This window comes from Sorex fumeus, unplaced genomic scaffold (assembly GCF_029834395.1).
Source record: "Sorex fumeus unplaced genomic scaffold, SorFum_2.1 ptg000029l, whole genome shotgun sequence".
Classification (NCBI taxonomy): Eukaryota; Metazoa; Chordata; class Mammalia; order Eulipotyphla; family Soricidae; genus Sorex; species Sorex fumeus.
The window spans coordinates 1,499,490-1,525,924 of record NW_026606086.1 but is presented as its reverse complement, the minus strand read 5'-3'; the positions used below and the strand labels follow the sequence as shown (position 1 = coordinate 1,525,924).

The 26,435-nt window shown below is 56.9% G+C and overlaps 1 protein-coding gene across 1 annotated transcript; it reads left to right on the top strand.

Annotated features, from left to right (window-relative positions):
- Positions 1 to 25,999, top strand: LOC130024576 (CAP-Gly domain-containing linker protein 1-like). The gene is made up of 4 exons (XM_056115289.1): positions 1 to 85; positions 822 to 1,382; positions 3,636 to 3,693; positions 25,723 to 25,999. The coding sequence occupies exons 1-4, from the start codon at positions 1 to 3 to the stop codon at positions 25,997 to 25,999; spliced, it is 981 nt and encodes a 326-aa protein (XP_055971264.1).
- The last annotated feature ends 436 nt before the right edge of the window (positions 26,000 to 26,435 follow it).

Here is a 26,435-nt window from a genome sequence, read left to right as displayed (position 1 = left end):
ATGAGTCTGCTGAGGTCCAGCGGGCTGAAGGCCCCCACCAAGATCCTCAAGCATGGGAGCTGGGCCCTGAAGACACCCTCGGCCGGTAAGTGCGCTCATCCCAGGCCAACGGAGACTCATTCCCACCCGGGAACCCCATCCCGAGTCCTCGCCCGGGAAGGGCTCCCTGAGCTGTAGACATGTCCGTGGCTCTGGGGACAGCTCTCACACACGAGTGTCACGTTCTGTGAGTTTAGTGTCACGGCAACCGGTGACAGCTGAGGCGACAAACCCGCTCCCTTCTAACTGCTAGCTCCCTTGCCCGGGCTTGGGGACAGGCTTAGGGAGGTGGACTCACCTGGACTAGAGGGCCTCATTGCCGGCCAAAGCCACAGTACAGTGGGGAGGGCAACTGGCACCCCATGTGACTCTCCACCCTCAACCTCACCATGATTAACCCTGCACGGAGAACCAGAAATAGGCCCTGAGCATTGGCTGGGTTGCTCCCCGCCCAAAAGAAAAAGAAGATGGACCAGTGGACACAGCAGAAATAAGACACTGGGTCCGAGCTTTCACCTGGCTTGGTCCGTAGTATCACGGGGTGTATCCAAAGATTTCCCCTGAGCTGCCCAAAGTATGACTGCGGCCTGGGATGCTGCGGTAGGTGAGCACGTCCGCTTCACGGCTGGCCCGGCCAGGCTTCACCACAAGCAGCCCCCGTCATTGGCTGGGAGTAGCCACGAGCACTGCTGGGTGTCCCTCTCCCCCAACCACACTTTACCTGGACCTGCACAGGCCCTTCCTGTCCCTTCTGACCCTTTTGACCATTTCTGCTGTTCCAGCGGCTGCTCCCGTTGAGAAGACCGTGCCTGGGGAGAAAAACCCCAGCGCCCCCTCCTCGGAGATGCAGGAGGAGTTTGTGGGCGACTTCCAGGTCGGGGAACGAGTCTGGGTGAACGGGAACAAGCCTGGATTCATCCAGTTCCTCGGGGAGACCCAGTTTGCCCCTGGTCAGTGGGCCGGGATCGTCTTGGACGAGCCCATCGGCAAGAACGACGGCTCGGTGGCGGGTGTGCGCTACTTCCAGTGCGAGCCGCTGAAGGGCATCTTCACCCGGCCGTCCAAGCTGAGTAGGAGCTTGCAGGCCGACGATGAGACCAACTGCCGGCAGCCAGCGCCTGTCGCCTGGGCCACACCGCCCCTGTCGGCCTCCCCGGCCCTTGCCGGCACCGCGAAGGTGCCCCAGTCCCCCGCGAAGGAGGCACCGGCCACCCCTCACATCAGCAGCCTGACCAGGATGGCCAGCGAGTCCATCTCCAACCTCTCTGAGGCCGGCTCCCTCAAGAAAGGGGAGCGGGAGCTGAAGCTCGGGGACCAGGTGCTGGTGAGTGCCGAGGGCAGAGGTCACGGGTGGCTGTCCATTCGCCTGTCTGGTTCATCAGCTCCTCCAGACTCGCGGTTTGGGTGGAAGCACGAGCAGCCGGGACGCCTGGTCCTGCAGTTTCCAGCGTGATTGATGCGTGCGGGGATGCTGCCAGTTTTACCAGTTTAGCCAAAACAGGGTGGAGGGGTCATGCCGTGGGGAGGGGTCATGCTTTGCACGCCTCTGACCCGGGGTTTAAGTCTTGGTCCCATGTACAGTCCCCCAAGCACATCCCGGAGTGATCCCTGAGCACCAAGCCAAGAGTAAGCCCTGAGCACTCTGAATGTGACTCAAAAACAAACCAATGAACAAAGTTGAAAATCGGTTCTATTTCTCTGGTTTTCGATGTTTTTGCTTGGGGCGTCACAGGGTGGTCGCACACAAAGCACCCTTCCCCCGGTGCTCCAGCCCTGTTTGTCAGCATTCCTGTCAGTGTCCAGCGCTGTGATTCTGTTTTGCTCTGTGTCCCGGGAGCCAAGCGTCAAGCCAAGGCATAGTGAAGGAGAACTGGAAGATCGAACTCTGCTAAGATACGAGAACAGTCATTTTCCTTTAGCTGGTTTCTGGCTTAATTGTTCTCCAGCGGTGGGGTTGCCAGTGCTCCGCTCCCACACCCACGGGGCAGCGACCCCCTCGCCACACCAGGTGGCTGGCCTGGGTCAGAGATTCCGGGGCGTGTGGTCAGCCAGGCCACCGGTGACAGCGAGTGGGTGTGAATGCCGCTGCCTTGCATGGACACTGAGCAGCAGCGTCTGCTCACCCTGTAGGGGTTGCGGGGGGAAATGGCACTTTGACCTTTGGGGTTTCTTCAGGAAATCCCGACTCTGAAGCCAGAATGTTTGTTTGCGGGGGTGGGGGCGCTGTGCGCAGTCCAGGGTGCCTGACCCACGTCCCTCCATCCCTCCGGCAGGTGGGAGGCATGGAGGCCAGTGTGGTGCGCTTCCTCGGGGAGACGGACTTCGCCAAGGGGGATTGGTGCGGCATAGAGCTGGACAAGCCACTGGGCAAGAACGATGGTGCCGTGGCCGGAACGAGGTGGGTCCCCCTGCCCCCCCAGACAGCCTGGGGCCATGCACGGTGCCCGGGAGGCGCTCAGGGGACTGCAGGCCACTTCACTTGGTTCTTAGGCGGGGCCACTTCCAGTGGCACTCAGGGACCCTGCAGGGATGTGGGGACAGCCTGGGGCCCCCATATGCAGCTGTGCTCGGGCCGCAGGAACCCTCCGGGCCTGCTGTGGCCCTTCAGATGCCGGGGAGCCTGCTTGGAATCGCCCTTGGTTTGCGTGGTGGGGGTGGGCGGCATGCGAGCGAGTGTGGGTGTGAATGTATGAGGGAGTGTGTATGTGAGCGTGTGAGTGTGGGGCTGTGAGAGTGTTGGTGGGGGCGTGGGCATGAGAGTGTTGGTGGGGGTGTGAGCGTGTTTGTGGGGGAATGAGAGCGTGTCAGTGTTGGTTTGAGAGCGTGCAAGTGTTGGTTGGGGTGTGCGTGTGTGTTACTGTGGGGCTGTGGGTGTGTGGAAGTGTTGGTTGGGGTGTGAGTGTGTGTGGGTGTGGGAGTGTCGGTGGGGTGTGAGTGTGAGTGTGTGTTGGTTTGGGTGTGAGTATGTGTGTTTCTGGGGAGTGAGTGTGTGTGAGTGTGGGGCTGTGGACATGTGGGAGTGTCTGTTGGGGTGTGAGTGTGTGTGTTTGATGGGGTGGGAGTGTGAGAGTATGGGAGTGTTGGTTGGGGTGTGAGTGTGTTTGTTGGGCTGTGAGAGTGTGGAAGTGTGGGAGTGTTGGTTGGGGTGTGAGTGTAAGTGTGTGTTGGTTGTGGTGGTTATGTGTGGGAGTGTTGGTTGGGGTGTGTGTGTGTTTGTTGGGTTGTGAGTGTGTGTGAGTGTGGGCTGGTGGAGGGTATGATGTTTGTTGGGGAGTGAGTGTGAGTGTGGCGCTGTGGAAATGTGGGAGTGTTGGTTGGGGTGTGAGTGTGAGTGTGTTTGTTGGGGTGGGAGTGTGAGAGTGTGGGAGTGTTGTTTGGGGTGCGTGTGTGAGTGTGTTTGTTGGGGTATGAGTGTGTGGGTATGTGGGGCTGTGGGAGTGTGTTCGTTTGTGGGGGTGTGAGACTGTGGGACTCAGTGGACTTCTGGGTCGGCGCTTGTGTCTCTTGTCGAAGGTGTTTTTGTCCCCCGCTCCTCGTTGTCCGCAGGTACTTCCAGTGTCAGCCCAAGTATGGCTTGTTTGCTCCCATTCACAAAGTCACCAAGATCGGCTTCCCGTCCACGACGCCGGACAAGGGCAGGGTGGCCGCCGTGAGGTGTGTGATGGCCACCACCCCCACCAGCCTGAAGCGCAGCCCTTCGGCCTCCTCGCTCAGCTCTGTCAGCTCCGGGGCCTCATTCGAGAGCAGCAGACCCGGCCGCACGGGACTAGTAAGCAGCCCCCCACGACTGCGGGGTGCTCGGGCCCCCACAGACTCCCACAGCCCCAGGGGCGAGAGGTGGAGCAGGAGCACGTGGGCTGAGCAGCTCCGGGTGGCAGGCGAGTGGCTTCCCAGCCACCACCAGTGACAGGAGCAGGGATGGGCCTTTCCTGGGGTGCTCAGGGCTCCTCTCTGGCCTCAGGCCACCTTAGGGATGAAGTGGGGTAGCTGAAGGGGGCGCCTGAGGGTCAGAGCAGGACCCAGAGACTCTGGGGAACGCTTGGCCCTTCATCTTGCTTCTTTGCTCTCTCCGTCTCTCCCTGCTCCCTCCTGTCCCTCTGCACCGCTGTCCACATGCAGAGTGGCCTCGACTTCTGTCCGTTGCGGTGCCGCAATTCAAAGCTGGGGCCTCGTGGCTTCTCCCCTCACGTCTATCTGAGTCATAAACACTAAAGTGTGTCTGAATATGCAAGGGTGCCCTGAGATATTGTCCACAGGGAAACGGGCCCACGATGGAGAGGGTGTCCCGGGGGGCTGACTTTGCTGGGGGCTGCGCTTCCTGCCGCTGCCTCTGCTCCGTGCATTGACCCTCGATGCGGAAGAGGAGGGAGTGAGTGTGTGTGCAACGGAAGATACAAAACAGATGACACGGGAACTGGAGCCAGGAGGCCACGCGCCGTGGGCACAGGCCTGGGGCCAGTCCTGTCTTGCTCGACCACCACCAGGTTTTCCTGCCCCACGTGCATCCTCACGTCCGACTCCTCCTTCCCTTCGCCTCACCATTTAGGAGGGGAGCAGACTCAGAAGCCCCTCTCCTTCCCTCGCGAGCCAGCCCATTTGTGGAATTTGGTTTTGTTTTTCTGCTTGACTGTGGGCCATACCCTACAGTGCTTCAAGGGGCCGTTTGAAGTGCTGGGGTCGTGCCGGGGCCTCCCACCTCCAAGCAAGAGCCCTACGCCTGAGACGTATCTCCAGCTTCTCCCCGCTGTCTTGTTTTGTTCTGTTTTGGGGTGACACTTGGCAGAGCTCAAGGCTTTCTCCCACCTCTGTGCTCGGGATTATTCCTGGCGGGCCTCCGCGATTGAGCCTGGGCAGCGCTGGGGCTTCGCTCTCCAGCTCTTTGGTCCCTGCCTTGCATATCTTTATGCAGGGTGGAGCTCACTCCTAAACTGAACATCACCGTTAGCGTCTATGACAGGAATATAGAAAGATTCTGTGTGACTTCACGAAAGTATACCTCGACAATATAATTCCATAAGTGCACACACAAGCGTTCATACACACAGTCACTCATACATGTACACGTAGTGCATACCGTATATACACAGGCTTATGGGAATACACACACAGGCACATACATGCATAAACACAACGCGCGCATGCACACAGGTGCGTGTAGATATGCCCACCGGAACATACATGCACGCATACATACATGCACACGGGTCCGTGCGTGCCCTGTGGAGGCCTCCCTGTTCGTCTGTTGGCTGAGTTGTTCTTCTGAGGTACCAGGCTCCCACAGAAGGCCTGGCCTTGCTGGGATGGAGCCTGGGGCCTCACAAAACACGCGCAAAGCAGAGGCTTTGGCATCAGCATCCTGAGTTCAGCTCGTGGCCCCGACCTTGCCCAGCCCCTCAGCACGCGCCTCCCCCCATGCTAGGGGTGCTGCTTTCTCCCTGCTCCGGCGCCTGAACCTCACAGTCTCGTCTCCATAGTTGGCTGAAAGAAGCCCATCGCTCCTGTGCTGGTTTCCTGAGGGAGCTGTCTCGGGCCCAGGAAGCGCGTGCGTCTGGCCTGCCCCACCCGCTCAGGCCAGGAGGCTCAGGGAACACCGCCGCCCGCCTTTCTTAGTTTTTATTTTTGCTCTTTGGGGTTCACCTGGCAGTGCTCAGGGACTCCAGGCATGGTGCTTGGGGGCTGCTCCCGGTGGAGGGGGGTTGAGCCCGGGTCTTGGTGTTAGACCCCCAAGGCTGGCAAGCTCTTCCCAGCCACCCCTTGAAATCCGAGTTGACTGCAGTTCCCGGGAGCACTGCACATGGCTGGCCCGAGAGCTCGTGTGCTCCTAGAAATTTTAGTTATTATTTGGTTTTGGGGCCACACCCAGGGGTGCTCAGGGCTTATTCCTGGCTCTCTGCTTGGGGGGTGGGGTCACTCCTGATGGTGCTGGATCTTGAACCTCTGCAAGCACCTTCCCCTACCCCTCCCAACAGACTCTTTGGCCCTGGGGAGGGCATTTAATCGGACCAGATATACTTGAAGTGTATCGGGAAATCACGGCCAGGTCCTTACGCACAGGCAAGGATGATCCCGCTCTCCGGACAGAACCAGGTGGCTCGAGAGCTCCCAGCAGGCAAAACAGCAGTGGACAGCCTGGGCCCTACTGGGCCCGTCGGTCAGGAGGCGTTTGGCAGCAGCTCAGATGATGCGGGGAAGCGGCAAGAGAACCTGCGGCTGGACCGCAGCAGGGCGATGGAACAGGGATGGCCGGGCAGAAGGAGCGGAAGTCCTGGCCATCGCCGCTGCAGCCCCCGCCACCATGTGCCCGAAGAATGAAGATCAGGTCCCGCCTTGTCCCCTCCTGCAGGGGCCGTTGTGCAGAGAGGGATCTGGGTCTGCAGAGCGACCATGAGCGACCATGAGCCCAGGATAGAACGGACAGGACCCCCGGTCCCCGCAGCCCTTCAGCCCACTCCCCTCCCCTCCTCACTGTCTTTGCCTCTTCTCTCCTTCCCTTTGTGCTTGGTCTTTCCCTGAGCTGCCCTTGCTGTCCTGCTCGCTGGGCGTGAGCCCTCACACATTCGAACCCACCACTTTTTCCTTTTTTTTCCCCTGGACTTTGGCCATGCCCCAGCAATACTCAGGACTTACTCTGGACTCTGCACTCAGGAGTCACTCCTGGTGGGCTCGGGACCCTATGGGGTGGGTACCTGTTATCCAGCTCGGGTCAGCGGCGTGCAAGGCCAGCGCCTTTCCCGCAACTTTATCATTCTAGCCTCTCATCTCCCATTTTCGAAGGCAGATGGCACAGGGGTCTTTTATAGGGTCACACCCAGTGACCCCCGGGGTCACGGGGCCATTCCCAGAGACAAGAGTCACTGGTTACTGCTATTCAGGCATGGGGCGGTGCCCAGGAGAGCGAGGTGAGCTGGAAGGAAGAGGAAGAGAGAAGGGACAGGCTGCCCAGGGACAGGCTGCCTGACGGACCTGCAAGGCTGAAGATGCTGGAGCTGGCCTCAAGCTCATGCCAAGGGCTCATCCTTAAGGAAGCTCAGGCCAGAGCGGGCTGTGGAGGGGGCTGCCTCCGGCTCTGCAGAAGAGTCTCTGGATTCCCACGAGGCCCGAGGTCAGTGGAGCCCAGGTCCCGTCCAAGGATCTTCGGGAAGGTTTCAAGACGTTTCTGCTGAGAGTTGCTGGCCCATATGCAAGGAGGCAGCACTGCTCCATGTGCTTTGCTGAGGATCACCGCGAGCATGCCCGTGTCGGCCGGCCCCATCCCCTTCACGTCTCTTTTTCCTTTGCAGTTGCCAGAAACCTCCTCCGCTACGCCCACAAGATCTCTGGCACCACCGCCCTCCAGGAGGCGCTGAAGGAGAAGCAGCAGCACATTGAGAAGCTGCTGGCCGAGCGGGACCTAGAGCGGGCGGAGGTGGCCAAGGCCACGAGCCACATGGGGGAGATAGAGCAGGAGCTGGCGCTGGCCGGAACGGGCACGACCAGGTGACGTCTGTGCAGACGGCAGTGCCGGGGCCGAGAGACGCCTGCGGTAGAGGCTGGGCGCGAGCTTGGTGCAGGCGGTGCAGGCAGAGGCCGTGGGTCCCCGTCTGCCGTCGTTGCGGTGGCGTCCGGCGCGTGGTTTGATCGCATGCGCCTTCTGCTCGCCCTGTGGGGGTTTAGGGAGTGCCGAGTTGTCCGCACCGGTGCTTTCGTGGTGTGGTTCCTCTCTGGCCTTCCAGAAATGCCGTAGCTTAGGTGGGAGATGCATTCAGCTTGCCGTGGTGACAGGTGGCGATGCCAGCCCCCAGAGGGCTGTTGGGGGCGGGCGAGGCCACTCACGCGCCGTTGCCTCTACAGCACGTCCTGGAGCTGGAGGCCAAGAACGACGAGCTGCGGGCCATGCTGGAAGCGACCGACTGGGAGAAGGTGGAGCTGCTGAACCAGCTGGAGGAGGAGAAGAGGTGAGGCCGTGCCCGGAGCTGGGGGCTCCCTCGGGTGGGGCACTCCTGGCCTTCCAGGGCTGTGAGAACCAGAAACCAACGGGTGCCCAGTCCTGAGCGCGGCCTCACCGGGAGGGCTGGGTGGGGAGCTCAGTGGAGCCAAGCCACCCCCGGCCCTCCCTGCTGTGTCCACGTGGCCTGGTATTCAGGAGACCTGTGCTGGGTGGCAAGGAACTGTCCTAACCCAGTGGGGCCCTGTGGGAGTCCCTGTGGTTAAGTCCCAGGCGGGAGGAAACCCACAGTACTCATGGGGCACGACAGCAGACAGATAGGGCTCAGGCTAGGCTGCAGACAGACGGACGTGGTGCTCAGGCCGGGGTGCAGACAGACAGACATGGGGCTCAGGCCAGGCTGCAGACAGACGGACGCGGGGCTGAGGCCTGGCTGCAGACAGATGGACACGGGGTGCTGGCCGAGACCGCCTTTTCAGGTGGGCTCCCGGCAGTGTGGTGCCCAGGGGCACTGCCAGTGCCTGGCTCAGCCCCTCAGCTCCACATGCTGACTCAACAGTCACTGGGAGCCCCTCCCCCCGCCCCCCGCCCCCGAGTCATTGGCTGCTTCTCCCCCAGGGGCTCAGTTGTTTTCCCAATGTGGAGACAGGCGCTGGCTGGGAGGGACTGGCAGGCGCCGCTGGTCACTTTGTAACTACCTCTGTTAGCTGCGAGGCAGAAAGGGTTGATATGACACTGAACCTGGCGTTGGCTCGGCCTAGCTTCCTCCTGTAGCCTGCGGGTCCCACCCAGTGCTCGAAGCTGAGGGGACTCGCTGACTTTCTTTTTTTTCTTTTTGGGTCAACCCAGCGATGCTCAGGAGTTACTCCTGCCTCGGCACTCAGGAATTACTCCAGGCATTGCTCCGGGGTCCACAGTGGTATGCTGGGAATTGAACCTGGGCCGGCCACGTGCAAGACAAACGCCCTGCCTGCTGTACTCTCGCTCTGGCCCTCCCCGACTCTCTCAGCCCTCCTGTGTGTGGAGCCGGGGGCTGGGTCAGGCGCATCTACAAGATGGTGGCCCTCATGGGGGGCAGCAGTGACGCCCCTCACAACGTCTCCCTCTCCCCCACAGGAAAGTGGAAGACCTCCAGTTCCGAGTCGAGGAGGAGTCCATCACCAAAGGGGACCTGGAGGTAAAGCCCGGGCAGGTCCCGGAGGCTTGCAGGGTGCAGGCAAGGATGCGGGGCGGCCTGGCCGACCCCGCCGGGACCACTTCTGCTGGAGACTCCGAATCAGACAGGGATACCTGGGGTCATGCACCTGGCAGGGCCCGGCTGACACATCTCTGCTCCTTGGGGCTGGAGGCTGCTCTTGATGAGCGTTTTTCTCTCGTTCTGACAGTCGGGTCTATGCCTTTGCCTCAGCTTTGATTTTCAGTCGAGCAGCACAAATCAAATCCTTTAGAACCCCATTTTTTGGAAGCTTTTCCTTAAAACAAGAAGAAGCAAAGAGTCAGTTTGGAAAAGAAAAATTTCTATTTCTGCTTCTTTTCCTTCCTGTTTTAAGTTCATGGAAATTTTCTTTTCCCACCAGAAGGAGGTGAAGTCCCTGCAGGCGGCCTCTGAGAAGCTCGCCAAGGAGAACGAGTGCCTGAGGACCAAGCTGGACCATGCCAACAAGGAGAACGCGGACATGATCGCCCTGAGGAAGTCCAAGCTGGAGACGGCCATCACCCCGCACCAACAGGCCATGGGCGAGCCGAAGGCATCCGTGAGCCAGGGCGTGGGCGCCGAGGCAGCCGAGCTGGCCGAGCTCAAGATGCAGATCGAGAGGCTACAGTTCGAGTACCAGCAGGAGGTGGAGAGCCTGAAGGCCCAGCAGGCGGCTGAGCGTGCAGCGCACGCCTCCGAGCTGCAGACGCTCAGGTCGTGGCTGTTCAGGACGGCCCAGGAGCAGAAGAACAGCCTGGAGGCAGCACTGGCCAAGCTCGAGCAGATCGAGGACCAGCACCTGGTGGAGATGGAGGACGCCCTGAACAAGCTGCAGGAGGCGGAGACAAAGGTAAAGCACCTGGACGGGTTGAAGGCCGTGTGTAGTCAGCAAGCCCAGGCCCTGGCCAATGCCACGGCACAGCTCTTGCAGCTCGATGGGCTCTGGAAGGCCAGTTCCGAAGGTCAATTGGGAATGGAGAAGCTCAGGCAGCAGCTCCAGGTGGCTGAGCGGCAGATTCAGGAGTTAGAGAATGCAAAGCGGGCTGAGAGCTGCAGGTTGGTACTCGGGCGCCCTCGCCCACTTCCACGCTCGCTCCCTGCATGCTGTGTGTCAGTCTGCTCACCGCTGTGTTCCGGCTTGGTGCTGACAGGTCTCCCGGTCACGTCCCGTGCGGTTCCCTCTGAGGGGACTGAGAAGGAGTCGGCATGATTCGGGGGTTGTCATTGGTCCCCAGCACCTGGATGCCGTGCTAGCCTTGGCCCCGGCTAATCGGGCCCGTCTGGGGTCTTTCTGAAACAGAGAATTCTTCACGAGGCCAGTGAGAAAACAAGATAGGAGCCCCCAGAGCAAACATCTGCCCCCCACCTCTTGGGCTCGCTGCATACTCGCCGAGTTCGCCCAGACACTTGGGCTCGAGTCAGGCCGCGAGGGTCTTTCCCTGACCTTGCTGACCACCTGCTTGTGTGACGGGCTTTGCCCTCCTCTCCCCGAGGCGCCTCAGTTCCCAGCTGGTGCTCGATGCCTCTGAGCCTCTGAGCTCCCTCAAGGCTGGTGACGTGGCCCATCTTGGTATTTCTCATTGCCAGCCCCTCCCTCCCTGCAGCACAAGCCCCCGCGCAGTCCTGCAGAGATTTCATCCCTTTCAGCCTCTAACAGGTGCTTGGGCCAAGTCCGCCTTCCAGCATGGCCCCCTGCTGGCCACAGGCATGGACTCTCATGGTAGCCCTGACCCTGGGGAAGGACGAGACAGTGAGATCTGGGCCAAGCCGAGGAAGCTGCAGTTCTCACCAAGGAGCCCCGAGAGATGCCCTTTTCCTCCTATAGGATTGTGGTGGCAGGGACGTGCCCTCACCCCCCCCCCCCCCCCCCCGCGCTGGTCACTTTGTTGGAGAAACTTCTCTGTTGGCCAAGATGGAAGGGCTGTGGACTTTCTAGACAGGACTGACAGACATAACAGAAGGGCCCCGAGATCCCCGGGAGTTCCTCTCAGGACTCAGGACTCCTTGGCTGACATTCTAGAAACACCGGCTGAAACAAATGGAATCAATTCCTAGGACAGAGCAGGGGATAGCTGACCCACTTGTTCGCATCAAGATGTAACAAACGTCAAGTTCGGGTGACTGCTGTCTAGGGGATTAGAGGTTCCTCATTTTAAATTTCATATTGAAACCCCTCAAACTTTTAAAGTCACAGAAAAGAAACTACAAGAAAGTAAATCTTGGGGACCGGAGTGATAGTACAGTGGGAAGGGCATTTGTCTTGCACGCGGCCCACGTTGGTTTGATCTCCATCACCCCATAGGGTCACTGTCATTGTCTCTACCCTCCCGTTGTTTATCGATTAGCTCGAGCGGACCCAGTAACGTCTGCATTGTGACACTTGTTACTGTGTTTGTCATATCGAATACATCACGGGGAGCTGGGCAGGCTTGCTGTGCAGGCGAGATACTCTCGGTGAGCTGGCCGGGTTACATCCAAGGAGAAATTCCTGAGCATTTAGGGTAACCGAAAAAGCCAAAAGGAAAAAAAAAAGATAACCTTTTCTTCCCTCCCTCCCCTCCCTTTCCCTTTCTTCCCTGTTTCCTCCCTCCCTCCTTCCTATCCTTAGCTTCCCTCCTCCCTTGCTTACTTCCTTCTTCCTCGCCAAGCCATGCTCTGGGCTCTGGGGTCTTCGCGCCCAGCAGTAGTGGGGCTTTGCAGCTTGTGGACCGATCTCAGTCTCGCCCAGTGGTGCTGCAGTTCCAACTCGGGCCTGGTGTGTACTCCAGCCCTTTGTGCCGTCTCCCCGCCCCTGGAAAGTCAGTCTTTCTCATAGGCTTTCTTATTTTCTGGTCACGCTAAAGTTAGGTCTAGAAAACGCCTCTGTTTGGGCCGTTTTCAATAACCACTAGATAGTCATCACCAGAACTGCCGGCGCCAAGGCCTTGGCTTCGTGAGCTTCAGGCAATCACTCTCACCTCACGCCTCTGTTCTTCGGGGTTGTGTTGGGTCATGGGCTTCTCATACGTGTTTTCTGTTTTGTTTTCCCCTTCCCGCTCCTGTTTGTCTCCTTGGTCCATTCACTCCATCCTTGTGACTCTGGTAGGCCGATAGCCTGGCCGAAGAGCTGCAGGGGAAGGGGCTAGCGCTTCATAGTCTTCAGGAGAACTTGAACGAAAGCGTCCGAGCTGAGGGGCCGTGTGTGCGCGCGTGTGTGTCCATGTGTGTTTGTGTGTGCATGCTGGTGAGCAGAGCAGAGGGGCCGTGTGTGTGCGTGTGTGTATGTTTGTGTGTTTGCATTGCGTGTGTGTGTGTGTGTTCATGTTTGTTCGTGTGTGTGCGTGTGTGCTGGGAGTGGGCAGGGGGCCGGCGGCTGACAGTGGCCCCCGGCTCCCCACAGGAGGAGAAGGTGGACGTGAGCCGCAGCCAGTGCCAGGCTCTACAGGCCGAGCTCGCCAAGGCCAGCGTGGAGATCCAGGGGCAGCACGAGGAGTCGCCGCAGGCCCTTCAGCAGCTGCTGCTGCAGGCGAAGGAGAAGCTGCAGGCGGTGCAGGCGGAGAACGGGAGCCTGCTGCGGGAGGTGGCCGAGCTGAAGACGCAAGCCGACAAGGCCAAGGTGGGTGGGCGCAGGGCAGCGCCGCGGCTGATGGCGGCCGTGGCCCGTGTGTGTGTTGGTGCCCGGCCGCTTTCCACCACGCACCGCAGCCAGGGCTACGTCTCCTCTCTGGACCACCTGCTGGCCCAGTTCTGTGGCCAGCAGCCTCGTGTGCATGCTCAGGTCAGTCCCATTCCGGTAACATGGCCGTCAGCGGTCAGCTGCCCAGCACACACCAGTAGCCTGCTGCGGCTCATGGCTGCTGAGCTGGACAGAGAAGATAGCCCTTGCTGCAGAAAGTTCTGGAAAGTACATGGCGGTTCAACTGTGGTGTGCATTGAGACTCAGAAATGAAAACGCACAACCCGTTGCTGCCGGGCAGGGAGAGCAGGTGAGGGAGACCCTGACCCGTGTGCGGCCAGTCCTCCTGGAGCCCCTGGGCCCCTCCCAAATGACTGCAAACACTGCCCTCCCATTGCTCATCGATTGGCTCGAGCGGGCCCACTAATGTCTCCATTTTGAGACTTGTTACTGTGTTTGGCAAGCAAAAACTGTTGGCTTCAGTCTCCAAAGCTTGGTGGATTCGTCTGGATTTTCTATAAAGTGGATAACTTTTGGGACTAAGTCCATTTCCTGCCTCTGTTTGTCCCTGTGAAAATCGTTTGACAAGCAGTGGTTGCTTTTCCCTTCCCCTCCTGCACAAAGTTCCAAAACAAAATACTTTTTGTAGTTCTTTGAATTGTATTGAAAACTAGTTTTTGAATGCATCCCTTCTAGGACAGAGTGATGGATTTTATAATAGAAGAATTGAAGTGGGGGGAAAAATCTTATGCCCCAATGTCAAGATCCAACTGTACTTACACCTTCCGGGGAGCTGTCAGGAATCATTTCAGACGGCATTTCAAAAATCAAATCGGCTGATAGTAGAATGGGTAGGGTGCTGCCTTGTACTCGGCCAACCTGGGGTTGATCCCCAGCATCCCGTCCTCCGGCCCTGCCAGGAGTGATCCGTGAACACAGAACCCTGAGCGAGACCCGAACACCAGCAGGTGTGGGGCCCCCATCCACAAAATAGGCAGGTAGTTATGTTGACGCTAAGAAGCTAACTGTGTCTGAGCCTCTCCATCCTGAGTCTGTGTGTGTGTGTGTGTGTGTGTGAGTGTGTGCGCGTGCGCGTATACACGCGTGTGCAGGTAAGACTACTCTGCCATTTTCATTTCTGGTATTTAGGCCACATGAAGTGCTTGGCTTGCGTGTGCCTGCTTGATCTCATTCTTGTTTCCATTCTTCCCCGCTTTTTGTTTCTGCAGTCCTTAACTTGCTTATTAAGCTCGGCCAAAGAAGAGATGGAGCTGATGTCAGAGGATCGCAGGGCCCTGAGGTCAGAGAATGAATTGCTGGCGAAGGAGAAGCTCTGTCTGAAGTCCGAGAGAGGGTGGTTTCAATTGAAACTCAGAGAAGCGGAGGCCAAAAACTCTTCGCTGCAGGAAGAGCAGAGGAAGCTCTGGCTCTTGAACCAAGCGATTCGCATGGATAAGGAGAAGGTTATCGAGGCCAGGTGGGCCTCGGAGAAGCTCTGCCAGCAGGAGCGGCTGGACCGAGAAGCCCTCGAGGCGGAGAAAGAGAAAGTGCTGGAAGAGGGCAGGGCGGTGCAGGAGGAGCTCCAGAGGGTGGGCGCGGAGAAGGACGCACTGCAGGTCGCCAAGCTGGGGCTGCAGGCCCTGGTGGAGGAGCTGCAGATGAGCAAGAGCAGCCTGGTGGCCGAGTGCAAGAAGGGCCTGGAGGAGAGGGGCCAGCTGGAGGAGCATGTCAAGAAGCTGGTTCTGGACAACCTATCCCTGGCCAAGGACAAGGACAACATCATCCAGAAGCTGCAGTGCTCCTCCGAGGAGCTGGCTCGGGATCAGAAGTCGCTGGTGCAAGAGATCGAGGAGCTCACGGCTGAGAAGGAGGAGGCCGCCCGCGTGGAGTCGACCCTGCGTGAGCAGCTGAACAGCCTTGGCTCTGAGAAGGAGCTGCTGGGCCAGAAGGCCACGAAGCTCCAGCGGCAGCTGCACTGGCTGCTGAAAGACCAGGCGCTGCTGGAGGCGCAGCAGACCGAGCTGCTGGCCGAGCGGGAGGCGTCCCTGCAGGCCCTGGCCTCCCTGGAGGACACCAGGAACACCAATGCGATGATGCAGAGTAAGGTGGGTGATGGTAGTGACCAGGGCTGTGTAGGCCCGGCCTCAGCCCTGAGAGAAACCATATCCTGGGCCATAGTGATAGCACAGCGGGGAGGGCGTTTGACTTACACACCGAATTCCCAGGTTCAATCCCCGGCATCCCATATGGTCCCCTGAGCACCGCCAGGAGTAATTCCTGAGTGCAGTTGTAGGTGAGCCAGTGCCCTCTGACCTCACAGCTCCACTTTCCCGGGCTCGAGTGACTGCTGACAGCCTGAGCTGTTCCACCCTAGCCAGGAGTGATCCCTGAGCACAGAGCCAGGGTTTATTCCCTACCCCACCGGGTGTGGCCCCCAAACAAACCAAACTGACTACCCACAAAGGTTCTAGATAAGCATGTATACATACACAGACATGTATATATGTATATATGCGTGTATGCTTCAAAAGAGTCGGGGAATATCTACCATTTAAAATATCCGAGAATGATGCCGGAGCAATAGCATAGCAGGTAGGCTGTTTGCCTTGCACATGGCCAACCCAGGTTCCATCCCCGGCATCCCATATGGTCCCCGAAGCACCGCCAGGAGTACTTCCTGGGTGCAGAGCCTGGAGTCACTCCTGAGCAACGCCGGATTGTGACCCAAAAAGCCCCTCCCCAAATTAATTGATTCATTAAAATAACAGAAGCCAAAAAGAGGGAAGCTGAGGAAGAAGGGGCTGTGCTCCCCTGGCGCCCGTGAGAACCAGGGGCCGCGCACATGCTGCCGGAACCCCACCCCCACACGCTCCCAGCACAAGAGGTTTTGCTTAAGGAGTGAGAGGCCCCATGGACAAGGACACATCCCTTCAGTCAAGGGGTCATGTCCTTGCCAGAGCCCTCCAATGCCCTTCCTCTTGCTGCTCTCCCAGAACCTGGGCTTCGGGCTCCCATCACATTGGCAAATCTTCACTTTGCCAGAGTCGAACACCACTTTGGAGGGCTTCTTCCCTGCCAGGAAGGTTCAGTCGCAAACGGAAACGCCCACCAGCATGTGGCTTTTCCAGCCTCTTTGCGCATGCTCTAGGCCCAGAGCTGGGGGAGTCTGGTCCTCTGGGCTGCCTTCCTGCTTCTTGCTCCTGTCAAGGGAGAGAGCTGGGTGGGGTCCTCCGCGGTTTGCACACTTGGCTGCAGTCCGGTGCCTGCACCTACCATCACCAGGCTCGGGTCTGGCCTGCAGCAGGAGTCAGCCTTGGGGCCTCCTTGATGTCTCTCCTTCCCCAACCCCCCTTCCATCCCACCCGGGTCTGCAGCGCTTTATCGTTTGAATCCTCTCCGAGGAAGGGGACCATCTGGGTCCCAGTGCCCTGAGGAGTTCCCGCACACCCTCACTTCCTGCACTTCTGTACTTAACAGCCGGTGGCCCTGGAGGGCACTTGTGGGCTGAAGTGAACTTTGCATGTGGGCTGTGCAGGTGGACCCTGTATGGGTTTGTTGGGAACTGAACATTTCCATGTTTTGTTTTGTTTTGTTTTGTTTTGTTTTGTTTTGTTTTCAGCTGGAGGAAGAGAGATCTGCGTTTCTTGGCTCTAGTGTGGGATGGCCTGGGCACTCTCACAGACTGGCCATCAGAACTTGCCCTGAGGGAGAAAAAGAATCAGTCTGTTTTTCTGGTTTTATTTACACTTTCTTTGGGGGCCACACCTGGCGATACTCCAGGCTTCCTCCTGGCTCTGCACTCAGGAATCACTCCTGGCTGCTCTCCGGTGGCCCCTATAGGATGCCAGGGATCAAACCTGGGTTGGCTGCGTGCGAGGCAAGCACCTTTCCCGCTGTGCTATCACTCAAACCCAACGCGCCTGCCAGTTTTCAAGTGAAACATGAATGTTTGTGCCTACAGTCATGCTTGCTTTTGTAAAGTGGGATTTCCCCCCGCCCCATTCATTTGAAAGAAGTGAGTTTGTCTTTGTAGGAGAGGGAAGACCCCTCTTGACTCCCTGCTCTGAGAAGAACCGAGGGGTACCAGCATCTCCTCCTGGGGTCTTCCCTGGGCACCCGGGAGCTTGCGCTCAGGAAGGGAAAGGGGAGCTCTGGCTGCCTCCAACCCTGGGGCGGGGACTGGAAGCGGGGCCCAGCCTCCTCTGTGGCGGGCTCCCATGGCTCCCGCAGATGGCTCACCGTCTCACGCTCTCCTTGAACACAGATTGATTTCCTGAATTCCGTGATTGTGGACCTCCAAAGAAAGAATCAGGACCTCAACATGAAAGTGGAGATGATGTCCGAGGCGGCTCTCAAAGGGAACGGGGACGACCTCAACAATTACGACAACAAAAACTTCGGCCCGGCCACCTCGTTCTCTGCACTCTGCAGAAATCTCCAGCAGTTCCTGGATTAGATAGCAAGCTACTTGTGAAACACCTACAATAACCAATTTACTGTCTTTACAAAGTTTACTTTTTTTCCACTGTGGTTTTAGATGAATGTATGATGAGAAATTCAACATTAATAATTTTGGATTTTCTTATCAGAAAAAATTAAATGAAGGACCTGAACCATCAGAAGGTGATCATCCAGTCTGAATCTATTTATGTTCATTTGAATGTTTTCTAGTTCTGTAAAACGTGATAAATAATGTACCATCAGGGCTACATGGATTATAAGAACTTCTATAATTGTATATATGCTTTTGATGTATTTTCCTCTGGAGATTATCAAGTGTCTCACCAGTGAAAGATCGTAATCCATTGACATTTTGAGTAATAAACACGATTGAAATTGTTTCACAAACTATGTAAAGCAGTATTAAAATTTGAGCAAACAATGTTCTTTATCTACTTGAATAAAATTATTTCCTTTTTGCCAGTGATAACTGATTATTCTCCGGTTTATTTATAAAAGATTTTTGGCTAGCAATCAAGAACTATAGAGTCAAAGAAGTCAAAGAGTTTCTACAATGGAATTCTGATACACCAATTTCTTTTTGTTTCTTTATGTTTGTGCCACACCTGGTGATGTCTTAGGGCTTATTCATGGCTCTGCACTCAGGAATCACTCCTGACAGTGCTTGGGCAGACTATACGGAACGTCAGGGATTGAAGCCAGATTGGCCAAAGCACATGCCCTACCAGCTGAACTATTGCGCTGTGCCTGTATACCATTTTCTTAAAAGTGTTTATATCTTGGGATAAAGAGGTAGTACAGTGAGTAGGTTTCTTATCTTGCATGTGGCTGATCTGGGTTCAATCACAGGAATCCCATGCAGTCATCTGTGCCCCGGCAGGAGCAATCGCTAAGTGCAGAGGCAGGAGTAAACCGTAAGAAGCACCGGGTTGGGGGTATGGTGCCACCAGCAGGTCTCTCTGTACCTGTGAGGTGAGTGCATCAGCAGTCTGATGGCGCCTTCAGACTTCCAGGTACCCCCTATTTGCTGCTGTGCCTTGGGCCAGACCCCAAAAACGTGGGGCAGAGTTTACCAAGAAAGTAAACAGGCAAAAGTTAGGTTTGTGGGAGACACAGACACAAACCACCTCCAGTCCAGCTATATAATTGGAGGCATGGCCTCTCTGGTTCCTGATTGAACTGCTTAACGGCCATGATCCCAGAGACTCAGAAACAAATCTCGAAACCCAACAGCTTTTGGCAGAAATGTGTCCAGTCCCTGAAGTAAGTTACAGGCACTGGGCTACCCCAGGTGGGAATAGATTTCGTGCCTTGGCCCGTTCCCCCTGGCAGCCCGCTGGCCGCCATCCTCCAGAGGCCACTGGACAGTCAGGTTTGGGCTCACAGTGACGAGACACGTAGGGCCTCACGGGATGTGGGTGGAGCTGGCCCTTTCCTCCCCAATGAGACCCCAAGTCGTCACCCACAAATGGCCTCTCTGGCTGCTGATTTCATCTTGGAACCCAGCAGGTTTTGGCAAGAAATTCCTCCAGATTTAATGGTTAAAATTGTGGAATTTTAAAATCGCGCACAAGTGTAGGGGACAGAGGATACTTAGGATAGAGTAGGGACCAGTAAGTCAATAATGGTTGTGATGTAGGCAGGTAGATAGGGAAAGGCCCTTTGCAATGAAACAAAGTTTCATGGAAGAAGATTTCTAGGAATGAGCCACCTTGTGGATACAGAAAGCAAAGGCCCGATAAGACCATCCGCAGACCCTGAGGATATAGGCCTCCCCATGAAATTCCTCTTTTTGGACCTCCCTGGTAACCTCCTCAGCAACAGACTTTTACCTGGGAAGAAGCCTCAGGTGGGGGCAGGTTGGAGAAACCCTATAAAGGCCACCTTGAACAAAGGAGCCCATGTGCTGCTTGCGCCCACGTGGCCCAGCTCATGTGGTACCCGAGCACATGTGTCACCCGCATCTCCCCTCTTGAGATGTGTACTTTCATGCTTTCGTGTCTAATGCTGGGATGTGTGCAGGGGCTCTCTCCACCCTCGGAGAAGCCCGCGTTCTCTCTGAACCCTATACTCTCTCTCTCTTACTCTCCATTCCCCCGCTTATCTGCTTATCCCTTTCTCTCCCTCTCCAAAAATCCTCCAGATAAAATCTATTTGTTTCACTGCTTGTCAACTCCTGAAATTCCTTTCTGCGAGGTGAGACAAGAACCCAGTAATCCTGGGTCCCGGGTGGAAGAGGCAGCTGGGGAGAAAGTGACCTTCTTTCTCCTCCCCGCTTCACATAAGTCACCCGTGGGACTCACCGACATCAATATCACAGTGGGAGGGTCTTGCCTTGCTTTTTGTCTGACTCACGTTTGATTCCCGCACTCTGTATGGTCCCCCGAGCACCGCCAGGAGTGCTCTCTGAGCACAGAGCCAGGAGTAAGCCCCAAATACCGCCAAATGTGCCACAAAAAAGAACTATCTTGTTACAGATTCGTTTTCTACATTTACTGTTATGACTAAGGAGAACAAAAACTTCAACCAGCGTATCAGGAGAAAAAGACATAATTCAACAGAATGGAAAAAATCTTGAACTGAGGTGGAGCAGATAAGCCCAGAATTTGAACTTCCTGCAGAAATGCAAACGAAAGTCAGAATGAAAAGGACAAATAGGGGAATTGCAGGATAGCACAGCAGGCAGGGAACTTCCCTTGTTGGAGGCCAACCCAGTGGCGATCCCTGGAATCCCAGGTGGACCCTCCCCCCGCCAGGAGTGATCCTTGAGCACAATGCCAGGAGTAAGCCCCTCACATCACCAGGTGTGGCCCCAAAACAAAAGAAAAGAAAAAGGCACATGGGCCTAAGCATATCTGAGCTTTGCTCTGAAGTCTGGGGCCACAGGGAGCACAGGCTTTGCAGGAGGCAGAGTTCCCTCCCTCCACCCAGCCCCCAGCAAGGAGCCAGGAGTATCCCCAAGGCCAGCCCACTGCCAGTCTGCCGAAGATGGAGGACACAAGGACCGGAAATGCGTTTCCCATGAAATCTACTGTGCCGTAATTCCCTGTGACACAGCGCACCCACCACCCCACCCCCACCATCTGTTCTGGTTGCGGGGAGACCCCCTCCTCTGTACTCTTGAGTGGCGATTGTCGGGGTCTGCTGCGTGTCCACGGTTGCCTCCCATCTCAGGTCCTTCCATCCGCTCATCCTCCCAGCCCCCCACAGCTGGTCCCAAATGGTCGGTTCATCCCTGGTGCTATTTGCAGGAGACAACTCCCAAGTTGGGGGCACACAGACACCAGAGTCCCATCCTCTCCCGCGCTCCCCACAACGCACATCCCCCCAGAATCAAGGCTGGCGCCCGTGGCTTGAGGAGGAACCATCCGTTAGAACGGGAAGCAGTTTTTTGTTTCATTTTGGTTTTGTTTTTTTAAGACACTCGTCTTGGCATGCAACTTAGTGCTGGAGTGGTAGCACGGCGGGGTATGGCCTTGCACGCGGCCGACCCGGGTTCGATTCCCAGCATCCCATATGGTCTCCTGAGCAACACCAGGAGTAATTCCTGAGTGTAGAGCCAGGAGTAACCCTGTGCATCGCTGGGCGTGACCCCCGGCAAAAATAAATACATAAATAAATTCTAAAATCAAATGACCCATTTAACCACTTTTCCATTTCCCTCTGCTGTCTCATCACCTCTGTTCCCCTTCTCCCCCTATGTCCCAGGAATGTTTATGCAGCCATCCATGGAAAGTCACTCTTTCAGGGGCCGGGGAAGTCGTAGAACTGGTACTATCTTGTCTTGTACACAGCTGAGCTGGGTTCAATCCCTGGCACCCCATGTGGTATCCTGAGCCCAGAGCCAGGGTAAACCCTGAGCATGGCCAGGTGTGCACCCATCCACCCCGAAGGAAAAAAACTTTCAGTGAATCTAAGGAACAAATGATGACTTTATTTTTTTTTTTTGTGGGAGTAATAAATTTTAAAACTATTAAAAAATTTTAAAACAAATATTGAACTGTTTCTTCTCGTTAATCATGGCAAGTTGTGTCTGATTCAGAAATCTGAAGACAACTCAATTGTAGCTAATCCCAGGATCTTCATCGGCAGGTAGAGATTGTAAAGGATTCAGATGTAGGTCTGAGTGTGATGGTAGATAAAGTGCTAAAAGGAATTTGCTCTGCTCTCATGTTGAAAGCCTAGAAGGGTTTAGGTCCAGTTTCCCTGGGTTCATGCAGAAACCGCTGCCTGCCCCCAAGGGCCTTGTTGGCGTGCAGTCCTGATGGCGGAGGCTCTCTCCATCCTGGGCTCCCACATGGAGGCGCAGAACTGCTGCCTCTGAGCGAGGTCGTCGGCTACACTCACCCAATCCCTGGGTTTGCTGCGGTTTTTCCCCAGACTGTTGTTATCTCCAGCTTAGCTGCAAGCGATGTGTGCCAAAGGTGTGTCTCTGCACTTTGTGAAAGTCAGCGTTTCTTTCGGGAGATTGTCTCCAAGTTGGGTTTTCAGACAGGTTCAAAACAGGTCCAGCTGCGGAAGGCAGGGCCAGTCCTGCCCTGCTCAGACCACTGCTAAAGCCCAGAGAGGATGGCTGGGGGGGGGGAAGTACTGTTCAGAGTCCCCCACTTCCCTGACGGCCAGGGACAGATACCATAACCAGAATGTCAGGCTCGGGCTTTGGTCAGGAACTCTGCGGGGCCGGAAGGCAGCCTCCGTGGTCCTGAGCTCACTGTGGGTGCTGATGTCTGGCTGTCTCCGCGCTCAAGCGCTGCCGTGCTCACCTCACCCTCTCTTTTTCCTCCCACTCTTGCTTCCTTTGCTCTATCTGTGTGTCGTTGATGGAAAGACTAAAGAAACTATCAACGTTATAATAAATATCATATATTTTTTTAGTTTCTAATATTTGGTTCTTGTTTTTTGCATTTTGAAAGGCTGCCCAGTAACACTTTAAGGCATTTGCATCATGACTGAGATTTATTTCTTATGAAAGTCGTAAGGAAAGAATCTGGGTAGTGTGATCCCTTGGGAAAGGTTTCTGGCCCCGGACACCTCCCTTCCGGCTCTCCTCCCTCTGCTGTTGCTCATGACACCAAATCTAAAGCGTGTGGCTTTAAAGGGGCCCACGTATTTGTGACTCGGGCATCGGTAAAGAGGCCCAATGTCCTCCAGCCACTTGTGGATTGCACGGTAGAAGTCAAAGCTGAGAAGAGACCAAAGGAATTCGCCGTGAGGACTGGTCAGCAGGAGCAGCTGCCGGGGTCTGTTTGGCCGTGTCCATGTAGGGGTCGCCACACGTGCCCACTCGAGGAAAGGCTGCCAGGTGATTGTGCAATGTTCCAGGCTTGTGTCAGGAACACGCCAAGGAATCTGCCCTCCCCTCCTGCCTCAGAGCTGATGGCTCAGGCTAGTTGGATAGTCCTGACCAAAGAATGGGAGTCTGGGACTAGAGCGATATTCCAGCGTGGAGAGCGTTTGTCTTGCACCCGGCCAACTTGGGTTCGATCCTTGGCATCCCATATGGTCCCCCAAGCACTGCCAGGAGTAATTCCTGAGTGCAGAACCAGGAGGATCCCCTGAGATCTCTCCTTATGACCCCCTCCCCCCCAAAAAATCGGAATCTGCTCACGATCACGATCACAACCATCTTGTTGTTCGTCGATTGCCTCGAACAGGCCCCGGTAATGTCTCCTTTGTCCTAGACCTGAGAATTTTTTAAAAAGTGCCATATTCAAGGCTCTTTCAGGGTTAGTAGAATGAGACCCATCATTGTTACTGGTATTTGGCATATTGGGTAAGCCACGGGGAGTTTGCCAGTCTCTGCCGTGTGGGCAGGTTACATTCGGTAGCCTGCCAGTTTGTCCAAAGAAAGAATGAGATAATAAGATGCTTCCGGGAGCTGGGTTTTATATTCTCTGGGTCTTGGCCGTTGATGGGATTACAGGGCACAAGGGGGGCAGTTGGTGGGTGTAACCCCTGCCTACTGGAATATGGAGGATCTGAGTGGAGGATGCTCAGCCCCAATCTGAGCAGGCTTGAAGATCTCAGCCCCAGGACACGCATGCCTTTTTTCCTCTGCCAGTACCTTCATGCCTGTGGAGAGTGGTCTCAGCATAGTGGTGGCTGGTTGTGGAGGTCTTCGGCTGCCGGAGCCCTGGTCGGGGTGGGGAGGGAAACTCAACCTGCTCCCCTCCAAGGGTTCCCGGCGAGGACAGCCAGGCGCGGGGGCAGGAGACTCTGCTCATCCTCCTTAAACCCCTTCACTTTGAATAAACATTTAAAACCAGATTTTCTAAGTATGTGTTAGATTTAGAGCAAGGAACTCTTAAAATAATCTTATGGTGGGATCAGTTACCAAATAAGTTTGTTTTGTTTTGTTTTGGGGACACAGTGCTCTTCAGTCATTCCTGCCTCCAGAGACCATGCAGTGCTGGGGACCAACCCAGCTCTCCTGTCTGTGAAGCGTAGACCCCAGCCCAGCCCCAAACACATGCCATAGGAAAGTCAAGATTCCTGACCCACAGGTTCGCATCAGAGATTTCCTTTCCACTAAAACGCTCTTATTTCCACCTAAACAAGATCCTATTCCCTAGCGAGGTGTTGCTCATGGAATAGCTTAACTGCACAGAAGTCCACCCTTTCCGGTGTATTTCCAGCCCTTGGGTGTTGAATTCAGGAGATCTCTGTTAGTCTCAGATTCTTTGCTTTCTATTTAATGATCTGGAGTGTAAGTGTGAGCCAGGCGCTGAGAGAAATACACACTTCTCTTTTCATCTCTGTGAGAATTCCCGTTTGCCATAAACCCATGAGAATTCTGTAATGTGTGTGCGGATATCTTGGGTCTCACTAACCAGACATACATTCTGCCATTTCTAACGTGGGCCTCAGTCTCCGAATCCTCCTGTCAGTTTTGGGAGGCATCTGACACTCGGAACATGCTCTTCGTTCACCCACTCACCCGGGGACCAGAGAGACTCGGCTTGTTGCTGTAAGTTATGCCTCATTCAATGTGTCACCTGCCCGCATCACTGGTGCTATGGCCCAGAGCATGTGATCTAAACATGCATGACCCAGTGCCGCAAGGTGGGTTGGAGGGAATACCCAGTGGCCCTCCCGGCTTCTCCCAGGGGTGCACATTCCCTCCATCCCCAAGGCACACAGATTCGAAACACTGAGTAGGACACGAACATCCACTGCTGTCCTGGACCCCAGACTTTAATGAGATCCCCCACTTCACACGCACCTCTGTCTCTCTCCCAATATGCATCCCAGGAGCCACACTTCTGTCCCCTCTCATGTCCTTTCCAGGCTGTGGCATTGCCCAGTCTTGACTGAACGTCCGTCCCCACCCTGTGCTCCCCCACACACGTCCTTTTGTGTGTGTTTTAATTGTTGTCATTGCTTGGAATAATTTATTCAAGAAATAGCACTTCAACCTGGGATTAGGTGTTTCAAAGAATTCTTTTTTTGGGGGGTGTGGTGGGGATGCAACAAGTCCTTTTTTATTCTTTCTGTTCTCCATCTCCCAAAGTTATTAACTTGTTTCTTTAAATTCAAATGGACACAATGCTGCGGGTTCTGTCATGCACACATAGGCAAACTTTTTCTCCCTCACAGTTAGTAAAATTTCACTAAACTTCTTCAAGCATCAGAGCCTGGGCCCCTCCCCCCGCAATAGTCCTGGGAGCCTTTGAGCATCAGTTCTAGGGCAGTTGTGCACTGGCCTCTCTCAGGGTTGATTTCGGGCACAGGAAGGGAAGTTGAGGTCCCAGGGGCCTTGAGGACCCGCAGGGCCTGCGACCAGCGGTCCATGGCCGGCGGGTCCAAGGAGACTCAGTGGGCTAGGGGTTCCCGGGGATTCTCGCTCAGCCGCAGCAGCAGCAGGGCGCGGTTGGGAGAGGACGGTGCCCCCACCCCCCAGACAAGCCCCCGCGACGTGCAGAGGTCGGCCGCTCTGCCCGGAGAAGGGGATGCAGGAGAGACCCCCGACCACGGGGTCAGAAGAAGCCGAGCCCGTCCACGCCTCACTGGGTACCTTTGAGCCTCAGTTTCCCCACCTGGAGTGGAGGGCGCCCCTGAGCAGGCGTGAGGGTGCGTGGTGAGTCTCGGGCGGGGCGTTGCAGCGGGGACAGCGGCTGCCAGCTCCTGTGGGCCGCTGCTGACCCCCAGTCTCCTAGACCGCGCTGAGCTGGGCGCCCCTGAAGAGGGAGATGCGGAGACTGAAGCCTGAGCCCGACGCCGCGCCTGCCGGACCGGACCCAGCTCTGCTCGCCAGGGGCCCCCGCCCGCCCTGCCCCACCTGAGGGGCCGGACGCCGAGGCCGCCGTCCAGTCCTGCCGCCGCCGCCGGGTCCCCCGGACAGACGCCTCTGGACTGAGACCCCCACGCCGGGGGGAGGGGGGGGGCCGCGCCCGCGCCCCAGGACTCGCGCGCTATGCGCTCCCGCGGCCCGCCTGCCACTGCCCCCAGGAAAGACGGTCAGTGGCCTCGGGGTGAGCCTCGCTGGGCGCCGGGGGCAGGGGTCCGCCCCGTGTCGGGGACACGGGCGCCGGGGGTCGCCCGCCGGGAGTCGCGGACCCTGCTCCGGCCCCCGCCAACCAACCTGGCGCTACGGATCTCGGGCATCCGGCCGGAGGCCCCCCAGGGACCGCTGCGCGGGCAGCGCCCCCTCCTGCGGCTCCGCAGCCACCGGCCGGCCCCCGAGGGGCGGGCAGGGAACCCCCGGGACGCGGGGACGCGGGCCTGAGCGAGGCACTGCTGAGTGCGGGTGGGCGGGACCCCCGCGCCAGGCAGGGCCCGGCACCCATGCAGTTCGCACGGCGGCCAGCAGAGGGCGACGCGAGCCGCTCACCGGCCTGCTGGGGCTGCTGGTAGGTCCCTCACTGGGCAGGACCCAGCGATGGCCAGGGGAACCCGAGGACCCCCTGAGACCGCTCCCAGGAGCCGGGATGGGGCGGGGAGGTGTGGGGAACATGCCCTCGCAAGGCCAGCTGGCAGTGCAGGGGGCATGACGCCAGGGCGCCCTCGTCCCCCGCCCCCAGCTTCCCGGCAGGGTCCCTCGGAGGGAGCAGAGGCAGCGCTGTGCCCCAGCTCTGCTGGGGGTCTGGGGGGGTCTGCACAGCCCCCGGGGAGCGCTGAGTCTCGGCGGCCTGTGCCCTGGCTCGGTGGGGCACCCTTGGCGC

What these genes read in the sequence shown, in the direction of transcription:
- LOC130024576 (XM_056115289.1), top strand. Translation starts at nt 1, where the DNA reads ATGAGTCTGCTGAGGTCCAGCGGGCTGAAGGCCCCCACCAAGATCCTC. An exon ending in GGTGAGTGCCGAGGGCAGAG is followed by an intron (nt 1,383 to 3,635) that starts GTCACGGGTGGC and finishes CCATTCACAAAG; the next exon opens with TCACCAAGATCGGCTTCCCG. An exon ending in GGCAGGGTGGCCGCCGTGAG is followed by an intron (nt 3,694 to 25,722) that starts GTGTGTGATGGC and finishes CACTGCCCCCAG; the next exon opens with GAAAGACGGTCAGTGGCCTC.